The 12408-nt window shown below is 46.3% G+C and overlaps 1 protein-coding gene across 2 annotated transcripts in view; it reads right to left on the reverse strand.

Annotated features, from left to right (window-relative positions):
• KCNH1 (potassium voltage-gated channel subfamily H member 1) overlaps nt 1–12408 on the reverse strand; it is a 260944-nt gene that overhangs the window by 65500 nt on the left and 183036 nt on the right. For both annotated transcript variants that reach the window (XM_080649229.1, XM_080649228.1), the window contains exon 9: nt 8890–9142. In XM_080649229.1, the coding sequence (XP_080505355.1) occupies nt 8890–9142 (253 nt within the window). The remainder of the gene's footprint in view (nt 1–8889; nt 9143–12408) is intronic.

The following is a 12408-nucleotide window of genomic DNA, read 5'->3' on the forward strand; positions in this document are numbered from 1 at the left end:
TGTCTCTCCACTAAGTTATGCACCGCAAATCTTCCCCTGAAAGCAGGGGTTAATTTTTCAAGATCACTATAGATAAGAATTGAAAATTGACTTGATTTTTCCTTTCTGTTTTTAAAAGAATATATGTGCAGTGTAGAAAATAATTGAAAAATAGGCCACCGTCCAGAAAACATCAGCTAACATTATGGTACACTTTCCATCTTCCTTCTACTCATACATGCATTTTTATGTAATTGAAGTTACTGTTATGCATATATAGTTATATATCCTGCTTTCCCCCACTTAATATTGCGTTGGAAACATTTTGCATGCCAATAAAATTTATATCTTGATTTACCATAATTTTTGATTTAACCAGTTCACTCCATCTGGGCACTAACGTTATAAGGATTTTCTTTAGAAAGATCTACTAACTCTTCCCACGCCCATCCTCTCTCAACCAGGTAATGTATTCATTACCTGATACAAATGTTTTTGCATTTCTGAATGACTAGATTATTCACACTGTACCTCTTTGCTTGGAGTATGGAATTAATATAATTGCTTTGGTTGATAGAATAGCTATATGAATGTTAATGCATGGTTGGAGTGTTTAGACACTGGAACAGTTTCCTCCCCTTGTGCTGAGCATGAAATCACCTATGACATCAATTTTATTATAGGGCGCTTCAGCTGGTCCTCTCGGTACGTGGAACAATGCACCATGGGCGATGGCAGCACAGGAAGTGGGGGGCATCCCCCTCACCGGCTCCAGCTACAAGAATCTTGCAAGCATCTCTGTGAAGGACTTAGCTTCTCCATCTCTAAAATAATGAGGGTTTATAGGAAGCGGATGTAGTTTTTTAAACCTTTGTTAGATAGCCATTCTGTCTTCATTGTCTAGTCAGCCTCCCCCTGTTCAAGAATTGTGTGTTTTTTTTTGGGGGGGGGGGGGCGGGGAGAGGAAAGTAGCACCTACTTAAAAAGTGTCATTATTTTCTGATTGGATCAATAAATAAAAGGAATGCTGTTAAGACTAAAAATATATTATTCTTTCAAATTGTATCCTAACATCTTAAAAGGATCTGTGAAACTTGGAATGATGCCAACTTCCTCAAGAGTTACTTCAAAAAATAAATGTACTGATTTTGAAAGTAGCACATGCTCTTTTAAAGAAAACTTGAAAACAGACCAATACATAAGAAGGAAATGAAAATCTCCCACAGCCTCCCACACCAGAGACCTCCGTGGTGACATGCTGATGAAGATGTCTGTGGGCTTTTCTCTACGAATGTGTCTCCCCCCATAGGCGAGATCATGTTGTATTTACAAACTGTATTTTACTTACCTATCGTAAGAGTGTCTAATAACATTTAAAGTTCCCTGTGAATGTTTTGAAGGGCTACACTCCCATGTATTTTAAAATGTTCTGAAATACTGGGTCATTTAGAAAAAACATTCACATGTTTTCTCTGAACCTCTCTTTTTACCATTGTTGTTTTCCCTATTCCTTCCTCCGAATCCTAAATCTCTAAGTCCTGGCTTCCTTTCCCGGTTCCAGACCCACCTTTCTGAGTGGCTGTTGAAAACTCCACCTGGATATTCGTCTTAAATGCAACAAGTCAAAACCAAGCCATCACCTTGCTCTCTCTCCATCTCTTCCTCTGGAGGCCTCCTTCTGTTACTGCTGTTGCCATCTCCCTACTTACCAGTACTCTGAGGTCAGCATCACCTCTGTCACCTCCTGCTACCTACTCCTCATATTCTATCATTTATAACCTTTCAGACTCTCCTTCCACAACGTCTCATCCACCTGCCCCTCCCATCTAAGGTTGCCAGATTTAGCAAATAACCATACAGGACACCCAGTTAAAGCTGAATTTCAGATACATAGATAATACTATTAAGCAGGGGTCCTCAAACTTTTTAAACAGGGGGCCAGTTCACTCTCCCTCAGACCGTTGGAGGGCCGGACTATAGTTTAAAAAAAAAACTATGAACAAATTCCTATGCGCACTGCGGGCCTGGGACAAGTCCGCTGCTAAGCAGGACAGGCAGCGGCACCCGGCGGGCCGGATAAATGTCCTCGGCGGGCCGCATGTGGCCTGCGGGCCGTAGTTTGAGGACCCCTGCTAAGCATCGTGTGTCCCATTCAATGTTTGGAAATATTTAAGCTAAAAAGTACTTGTTCTTTATGAGAAATCCAAATTTAACAGGATGTCCTGTATTTTATTTGGCAACCCTACCTCTCTCAGTTTCTACTGCCTGTATCTGAACACCTCTCATCTCCTCCAGGAGCCCTAGTCACCTACTGACCTCCTGGCCTCTAATTCACTAATCTTTACAAAGCACAGCTCTAACGATGTCATACTTTACTCACTACTGTTGCCTCGTTGTTCATGCTGACATTTAGAAACATCCACAGCCTATCCCTGAGCTGCCTCTCCAGCCCCAGGCCCTGCTGCTGCCCCTCGAGGCTCTCAGCTCCAGCTCAAGTGCTGGACTTGTGGTTACAAAGCACAGCTTCTCCAGGCCTCGGCTCCCACCACTCTTCCCATCTGAATGCCCTACCTCATATGTCCTACTCCTGACTCCGTCTTCACAGAGCCACCACGCGAGGCGGGGCCCTCCTTCCCTTGAATATAGATCACTAGTTGTTGATCCTACCATTTTGGCAGGTCAGAAATCATTGAAAATTGACATATTCATATGGGTCAGGCTAAAATAATAAAGAGCTTGCTTCCATGCTTTACAACCTTCCACGGAGTCATCATCTCACCCCTTTCCACAAAAAAAAATCAAGTAGTGACTGTCTACGGCAACGTTCTTAAGGTATCGTCTTCTACGCACATTCAGTGGAATCACCCGAGGGAGAGAGGGTTTGTGACATTGCGGATCCCAAGGCTCCAGCCTAGAGCTGCAGAATCAGAACCCACAGAGAGGGCCTGGGAACCAGCACCGTGAACACGCTTTCCACCTGAGTGTCATGCTCACTAGCGTTGAGAACCACCGGCCCACACGCAAAGTCTTCTCCGGCTACCCTACTCACACTGGCCCCTGGATGTGCCTCTAATGACTCCAGAGACTCAGGCTGCTCTTCCCACTTGAAAAACCATCCTATCAAACACTCCTACTGGTCCCGCCAAGCCCAGTCAACTACCTCCTCCATGAACATTTCCCTGTTCACTCCAGGACGTCTACAGAAAGAGGTACCATTTATTGTCACTAATCATGCATTTTTCTTCCCAAATGGGATATAACATTCATCCAAAACAAGGATTTTCTCTGCATGCTCCCCCCTCAATGAGGCTAACACCAGGTTATGCTGTGATAGTTGTTAAATAAATAGATGCTACATTAATATCCAAGCAAGGGCAATGGATCCAAAGTAACTATTGAAAGCAAAGATGAGCATATCTTTCAAATTAGGGGAAAAAAAGACTCCATCTTGGAAAAAGCATGGACATGTTTACATGTCCATTTAAGGAGAATGTAAATCCTAGTTCAGTAGTGGCAGGACTGCAAGTAAAAAGTGAACTCAGATGATCTGCCCATCAGCCTTCCTCATGACTGCTCCCCTTCCTTGGACTTCAGCCCAGCAACAAGTAGAGAAGAGTTTCCTCTACTTGAGAGCCATCCCCAGATCTGTTCCAAAAAGACACTGCAGACTCAACAGACTAAGCCCATCATCTTTATCCCCCCTCCTCATTCTCCTCCTTGTCCTCTTCTTCCTCCTTCAACTCTATTGCCTGTTTAGTCTCTGCCAGAAACTATTCCCACTCTTCATCTCCCACATCCCAGAGGTTCTCCCTCCCCTGATATCTCTGGACTCTTGCCCTTCTTCCCCATCTCTGTCCCACCACCTTACTTAGGCCTTCATAATTCCTCACCTGAGCCTCCTAGCCAACCCCCATGCCTCTGTATTTGTGGAACCAGATCTTCAAGTTACTCTCATGCTTAAAATTTTCTCTGGGACCCTCATCCTATAAGATAAAGCCCAGACCCTCATTCTCTAGACCATGGGGCCTTTCACAGCCTGCCTTTCAATTCAATTCAACTCAATTCAATTCAGCAAACAGCCGATAGCGCCTTCCATGTGCTGGGCCAAGCCAGAGGTATGAAATAAAACGTTCTCAGCTCACAGGAGAGACAGATGAGTAAACATGTGATTGATGCAGTGTAATGGGCTTAGTATAACTACAGGGCAAGGGGGTTCTTAGAGACTTAACCAGTTAGTGGTAACTCCTGCAGGGAGTTAATGCAGAGACAGGGCTACAGTTGAAATCTCCAGCTCAGGTCCAGGGCTCTTTAAACCATTTTTAAAATATGTTTTTATTAAGTTCACAGAGAGGAAGGGAGAGGGAGAGAGATGTAGAAGCATCAATGATGAGAGAGAATCATTGATTGGCTGCCTCCTGCACACCAGATAATGGGGATCAAGCCCGTAACTCAGGCATGTGTCCTGACCAGGAATTGAACTGTGACCTCCTGGTTCATAGGTCAAGGATCAACCTTTGAGCCACACCAGCAAAGCAGGGCTCTTTACATTACTCAAGGCAGCCTGGCCAAAATGACCTCAGTCTTGCCCAACAGAATGAAACAAAACAAACAAAAAGAAAAGATCCAAGATGATCCATGATTAAAATACAAATTAAGTATTAAAATGTAAAACCCATAAAAGTTACTACAGAGACACTAAATCATAGTGAAATAAGATCACTTAAATACTACATTTATAAGCTGGAAACACAGGGAGCTGGACCACACTCAAGCACAGCCCCGATGAAAGCCCGTGACTCATCTACTGTGGCCAAGTACCACAAAATAGATAACAAGTTACTTGCAAATGCTAATAGTACTAATTGGCCAGGGGCAAAAATGGGTACATGTGCCTTTTTATTCTGATACCTATGAAAAACTAGAAGAAAATTATTTTTAAAAAATATCATTAAAGATGCAAATGCTGAAGTCTTACATTTATTTTAAAGAACCAAAGAACTAAAACTGAGAAGACATTAAGTGATTTATAAGAGCATCCCAAAAGGAGATTTGGGAGTGTTTCATCTCAAAACTAAGGCATAGGACATCAAAGGAAAAGGAGATCATAAGAGACCATCAAGTATATTCTGTTCTCAGGACACAGCATACATAGCCTTTAGTCCAAGAGAGATATGGTCTATGTTTGTGGAACCATATTTTTAAACTGCAGACTGTGATCAGGTCAAGAAAGCAATTTAGTGGGTCATGACAGTCAATTTCTTGTTAAATGGAAGGTAATAGAATCTAACAGAAAATGCCAGTTGTATCAGAGGGAAGGGGGGTGCAGGGACTGGGTAGAGGTGGGCAAAGTGAGGGGAGAGGGAATGGAGACATCTGTAATAAGAGTCAACAAAAAATAAAGTTAAAAAATAAGCACTGAGTTTTATGTATAATTGTGTGTGCACGTGTTTAGTAGCTCGTGATGTAATAAACATTTCATATGATGGAGTGTAGTCCAGATTTGAAACACTCTTTTCTGACACTTTCATGCTAAATACGCTCAGCTATGAACAGTGACCTTTCTCCTCATTCTTGGCGTCTGTGCTAAAATTAAACAGAGGATGAGGCGGGGAATATAAGTACTGAAAGGAGGAAACAAATTAGCAGAATGTAAATGAGTGAACTGCTAACAAGGGGCTAGAGACCAAACGGATGAGATAAATGAGCTCCGGGCTTTTTTCTAAAGACTCCTGCTCTATATGACAGTTAAAGATGACCTGGCTGTCCCCCTTCCTCAATGGAGCACCGGATACACAGTAACTGCTCAATAATTACTTGTCCAATGACCCTCTAGAAGCACCTGCATTCTCTCTATGATAACACTTATCAAGAAATGTGATCGTTGCTTTTTAAATAATGTTGGCCTTCTCCATTGAAGCTCCTTGAAGGCTGGGCTAACGTTCGGTCCACAGCTGCATCCTCACCCCCATGACACTGTTCAAGACATGTTGGCTAGCCCTAACCGATTTGGCTTGGTGGATAGAGCATTGGCCTGCGGACTGAAGGGTTTCAGGTTCGATTCCGTTCAAGGGCATGTACCTTGGTAGCGGGCACAGACCCAGTAGAAGGTGTGCAGGAGGCAGCTGATCAATGTTTCTCTCTCATCTTTGTTTCTAACTCTCTATCCCTCTTCCTTCCTCTCTGTAAAAAATCAATAAAATATATATATATTTTTAAAAAGACATGTTGGCTGGATTGAACTAAAGGGCATAAATGGCAATAAAGATCGAGCTCTCATACCCATCTGATGCTTGAAAACCTGTTTAGAGAACAACAGCTCTAAACTTCGGTTTCCAGAGAGCAGATCTCTTGGAATCTCTTCTGTGTCTTGGCCCAGAGGTCAGGTTGACTCAAAGAGCTTGTATCATCCTTTTATAGAATAAGAGCCTCTTGAAACCTCCTGGCTCCTGGGGACGCATGGAAGATGTTTTTTTTTCCAGTCTGGACAGCTTGATGGCAACAACAACTTTGAACCCGTAGCTGCTAAGCTATGTCAGAAGTCCCATCACATGGCTAACTGGAGCAGGCAGGGTGCTCGGGAGGCCCAAGGCAGAGGGCTGGATTTGGAGAAGCAGTCAACTGACCAAGTAAATCAACAATAAACCAAGGCCGGTGCTTCCCCACAAGAAGCCCAGGCTGAGGGGAAATGGGACATGTCTTGGACGCAGTCATTTGTCTTCCTCGCTCCTCTGCGGCTCTGTCATACTTCCATGCCTAGGAGTCCACACCCAGCTCCTAATAGTGCCGCTGTTTATGGTACATTGATAAGGGTGCCCTGAGCATGGGTATGTAAGGTGGACAGTATTCCTTGGAAAGCCATATGGTGCTACCAGTGAGGGGATGGGTGAAAGATGCCCCACACTAAAACATCAGTTCAAATTCAAAGGAGAGTCGACTAGTCACTAGCTACTCTTCTCAGGCAAACAGCCCAACCTCTATTACCAACGGAAAGTCCTCTTTATTAAGGGCCCTGATTGAAGGCAGGGATACATGTCATCTCCCTGCAGCAATGTGAAATCAATGGCTGTACCATTCCTGTGCCCTGTTCCTCATACACAATCAAACCTCACACCTCTGTGGATGAGAAAGGCAAGGAACAGAATAACCCTGTCTGTAGAGTTCAGTGGATATCAGGAATCCAGAACACTTGTTTCAGCCTCCACCTCCCACCCAGACTCTATCCCTGTCTCCAGCACATGCGGAAGGAATAGAAATCATCCTTGATTGTTAACCTTAGCAGAATGTAACCAAGAGGGCAAGTTCACTTGGGGCCAGAGGAGCAACAGGAGGGCTGCATATTCATGCACTCCAAGGTCAAGCAGGAGCAAAGTTTGGGATTTTTTAAAAAAACACTATGTCTAGATACTTAGTTTGAATCTCAATTCTACCTCCGGTATAACTTAATCTCTCCCTGCCTCAGAGTCCTGAAACATCATATGTGAAAGATAAAAATACACATCTACAATGTTTAGCAGTATCTGGCAACCTAATGGACCAGCAAACTACACAAATTATCACCATGACTGCAGTGTTGCAGAATGGATCGGCAGAAGATTTGGAGTCTGAGGGCCTCCAGGATGCTGGCTCATGGGCCTCGTCAGTTTTGAGGTTTTGGGAGAGTTTCCTAACCTCTCTGAGCTTTCATCATCTCATATACAAAATGAGGATCATACAATCACTTCATGGGGTTACTTATAAAGATGGACTGAGAATCTGTAGGAAAAATGCCTAGTGCAGACTAGCTGTCCTGCCCACCCAAAGAGGAGACGTGCCCCCAGTAAGGAGCTGTCCTGACACCACCTCAGGCAATCAGATGAATCTCTCAAAGGTCACTGAGGCTCAACGTGCAAAATACCAATCTGTGACCCCACGTTCCTATCCGCCTCCCACATTCCCTACGATGGTATATGACAGATCAGCTTTCCTGTTATCCGAGTGAGAAACCTTGCATGGACTCCCAACAGTAAATCCTTCATCAGGTTCTGTTGAGCCTACTTTTAAAATACTAGTCTGTCACTCCATTTGCTTCTCTCCATCTGCTCACCAACAACTTGCCCCTAGATAACATGTCTCCAGCCTCATCTGCCCGCCCAGCCTTCCCCCTTCCATCCACTCTCAAGCTGCAATTATATAGTCCCCTCTCTGAAGTACAAATTGGATCATGCCTCTCCCCTGCTTTAAATCCTTCTTGGGCTCCCCAACGTAAAATCCCAGTCCCTTAGCGTGGATTCCAGGTCCTACATGATCTACCTCATGCTTGGCTCATTCCCTAGCCCAGTGGTCGGCAAACTCATTAGTTAACAGAGCAGCAAACCACGGCTCGCGAGCCACGGTTTGCCGACCACTGCCCTAGCCCCATTTCTCCCAGGCCCCTTCTGATTCTGTGCGCTCCAGCCACACTGATGCACACACAGTTCTTCAAATGAATCATGCTCTCTCTCCGCAGGGACTTCACACATGCTCCCCCCTCTGCTTAGAATACTCCCTGTCCCTTCGCTTCTCCATGATAACTCATTCGCAATCTTTATTTTTCAGCTTACATGTCATTTCTCCCAAGAAGCCCTCCCAACACTTGAATACTGGGTGAGAGGCCCCTTGCACTGTAGGCAAATGTCTGCTTATTTGTTCCTCCAGTAGACTGGGAGTCTCTTGAAGACAAAACCCATTTTTTGTCATTGCAATACCCCAAGGGCCTCAGACTGCGACGGCCATGAAACAGGCACTCAAGTATTTGTTTGGTGGATAGATGCACAGATGCCAACTAACAACGGGTGTTGCCCTGTGGTGCAATCTCCGGGTGCAGGCAGCAGTGGCACTGAGCTGCCCACCTTGGACAGCAGAAGGCTTCCTTCCAGCAAAGGCAACACCTACCTAGGATGGCCACCACCTCGTCGTCCTGGATCACCTCCAGGGAGCCGGAGACCACGAAGCAGAGGCTGTCCACACTCTCTCCTGCGTGGTAGATGAGGTCCCCCGGGGCGCAGTGCACCGTCTGGAACTCCATGGCCAGTGCCCGCAGGCAGCCGTCGCTGGCCAGCCGGAAAGCAGGGTGCTCCTTGAACACCTTGCGGTTCAGGTGCACGCAGATGTCAGCTCTCATGTCCTTGGGACAGATCTGTAGGACCTGGCCAGGCACGGGGAGAAACAGTGTCAGGGCCCTCCTCGCTGTGGTCTCCAGCCCACTGCCCCTCGACACCTGGGGGCAGAAGCACCCCCCCACCAGGCTAGACTGCCCTCAAGGTGCTGGCAGACAAGACAGCCACAGTCCCAACCTCGTGGTGCTTACTTTCTTTGGGAGGCAGTGGTCCCCAAAATCTGTGTTAAGTGCTCAAACGAGGCTTTCCAAGAGTAGAAGGGCTGGAAGAATGGGGGACTCTTTAGGTCCCTGGGAAAAGCCTCTCTGGGGAGGTGATATTTAAGCTGACACCTTCATAATGTGTCAGAGGGAGCCATGTGAAGAAAGAACGTTCCAGAAGCATAACAAAGGCTGTAAGGAAACCTGAGCAATAGCCAATGTGAATGAGGGGAAAGGGGTAGGAGGTGAGGTTTTGGGAGCACGCCAAGCAGAGGAGGGTGTAGAGCTGTGTAGGTATGAAAACCCTTTGATTTATTCTGTGTGATGGGGACACACTGGAGGACTTTGAGCAGGGAAGTGACAGAACCTGACCTATATTTCAGAGGATCATTGCAGCTACAGAGGGGAGTTTGAGGGTTCTGGCTTTGGAGAGCAAGGATGGAGCCAAGGAATTGAGTAGAGGCCAGTTAGCTAGATTGAGGTACTCGCCTCTTCCCTCCCCATCTGTGTGGCAACCACCACCAAGACAGTTCTGGAAAATGCCAAATAAGGATAAAATCTCCCTCTCCCGTTGAGAAGGTGGTGCCTGGCCCAGACCCACACCCTTATGAGTTCCTCCTGGCCAGCCCCAAGTATAAGCCTAGCCCCTGAGACCCTTTGGGGAGACTCACTCCCCGAGTGTGTACTTTCGCTTTAATAAAACCTCTGTGCTTTACTGAATCTTTCTGTCTCATTCTCGAATTCTTTCTTGCATGGAGACAAGAACCTGGACACTGCCACAGGGTTGAGGCCTCCCGTGGCCTCCCAGTGAGCCTCTGACATCAAAGTTAGGTCCCTCCTGCAGGTGTCCAGGTGAGGCCTAGGGGACTTGGACTGGAATGCTGGCAGTGGAGCCAGTGATAGGGATCATATTCAGAACTGACATGATCTTCAGATGGACGGAATATGGGTGTGATTTAAAGAGAGATATAAAATAATATTTACTAAGCACTTACCACATGCCAGGTATTGCTAAGTACTTTAGAGTGGTTCATTCATTTCATACTTATTTATAGAGCATCTGATTATATGCCAGGAATCATTCTAGGCTCTGAGAATGTAGCAGAGCACAAAATAGACAAAAATCCCTGCCCTTGTGTAACTTAACATCTAGTGGGAGGAGACAAATAATAAGCAAAGTAAGTAAAATTTAGCAGTAAGTGCTGAAGAGAATAGTAAAGAAGGAAGGGAAAGTCAAGGGAATGTGATTTTACATTTTTGAGTGTTATGTGCATTAGCTAATTGAATCCTCACATGACCCTAGGACTGTGGTCGGCAAACTGCGGCTCGCGAGCCACATGCGGCTCTTTGGCCCCTTGAGTGTGGCTCTTCCGCAAAATACCACGGCCTGGGCAAGTCTATTTTGAAGAAGTGGCGTTAGAAGTTTAAGTTTAAAAAATTTGGCTCTCGAAAGAAATTTCAATCGTTGTCCTGTTGATATTTGGCTCTGTTGACTAATGAGTTTGCCGACCACTGCCCTAGGAGGTAAGTACTATTATTGTACCATTTTACAGATGAGGAAACTGAGACACAGCGAAGATAATAACTTGTCCAAAGTGGCACAGCCAGGAAGTGGCAGAGCTGGGATCTCAAATTACGCAGTCAGACTCCTAGTTTATATGCTAACCACTCCCTATATAATGTGGCTGCCCAACACAAATGGGCTTGCGATTGGTTCTCCGTATTTAGGAAATCGAGGCAACCTGGGAACTATAAGAGGCCTTGGGTCTCATCTTTTATGGAAATGAAAATTTCTCAGCCTTTTCCAGGGGGAGAAATATTTCCTTGGACAAAATATTTGCAAGAAGCCATTGCCTAGCCCCTTCCATATTAAGGAACACAATAGCCCCACGTGGACTTGTTCCGAGAAATTAGAAGTGTTCCTGAAATAATCCTAGCCTACGAACCAAGCTGGGGCACACAGTCAACCATGCCCAGTGAGGACATTTCTCTGCCCTCCCCGCGTCCCTGCCTTAGCACAGGCCATTTGCCTCAGCATCTGTGCTCACCATGGAATTTGGAAGTCCCTCAGCCTCCTTCAAACCTCCGCTCCAATCTCAACAGCTTTGCTCATACCCCACCCCGCTCAGGTGCCCCTAAGCTCTGCACGGAGGCGTGGCCGTGGAAAGAGGGCAAGCAGTTGAAATCCCACCTCATTTTCCTCTCCAAGTGGCTTAGCTGCTCTACACTTCGGCATCTCCTGTGAAATGCACTCTGCTCCCACTGGCTGGTGAGGAATAAATGGAATTACACCCACCAGCACACTTCCCTGGGGCAGTGCCTGGCCCCAGTAAAGGCCTTGAGGAATGCCAGTCCCCTCCCTCTGCGTGCCTCTATGTTCTTGCCCTGGGGTTGCAGGTTGCTAAGGCAGTCAGGATGTTCCCCGGGAGAGAGGATAGAGGACTGGCCGAGACAGAGGAAAATCAGACTGCCAGTGCTTGGGAGTGCTTGCTAATACTTGCCTCTTCGGAGCTCATTAAAACAAGGCTTCTGTAGAAATGTGGATTTAATTTGGATCCTCCTCTCTCCAAACAGAACACAAGGGAGTGTAGAATGCTCACGTGTCATGTCAAAACTGTGCTCGGTGGTTCGAAACCAAGATTTATTCTTTAAAGTTCACCTTTAAATATTTGGTTTCCTCTGGGCTGGGATTTGCTGGCAGAGGCTGCTAGTGACGAGGCCTTGGCATGGTGACAATGTTTTATTCGTGGGCACCGTTCCCAGAGCCACTGGGAAGCATGTGTGAGGAGCAGAGGGACCCTAGGGTGGAGGAATTGCGGACTGTCACAGCCACCAGGCATCTCCATCAGCCTTCTGTTGGCGCCACACTGGGCGGGGTAGGGGACCCTGAATTCCTGTCTCTGAGGGAGAGTGTCGGCTCGAGGCCCTGAAATGGGCCACCTTCCCTTCCACTTGGTTCTGAGGAGAGACTCTCCCTGCTGGTCCTTGAGCCTTGAAGGCCACAGGGGAGAGGTCACCATAGCGGCTCCTGGAGCCCCCCCCCCGCCCTCCCGCCAAAGATTGGGAGGACAGCAGTGAGGCTGGGAGAACAGGCT

Source organism: Plecotus auritus (genome assembly GCF_963455305.1).
Source record: "Plecotus auritus genome assembly, chromosome: 12".
NCBI classification, from domain to species: Eukaryota; Metazoa; Chordata; class Mammalia; order Chiroptera; family Vespertilionidae; genus Plecotus; species Plecotus auritus.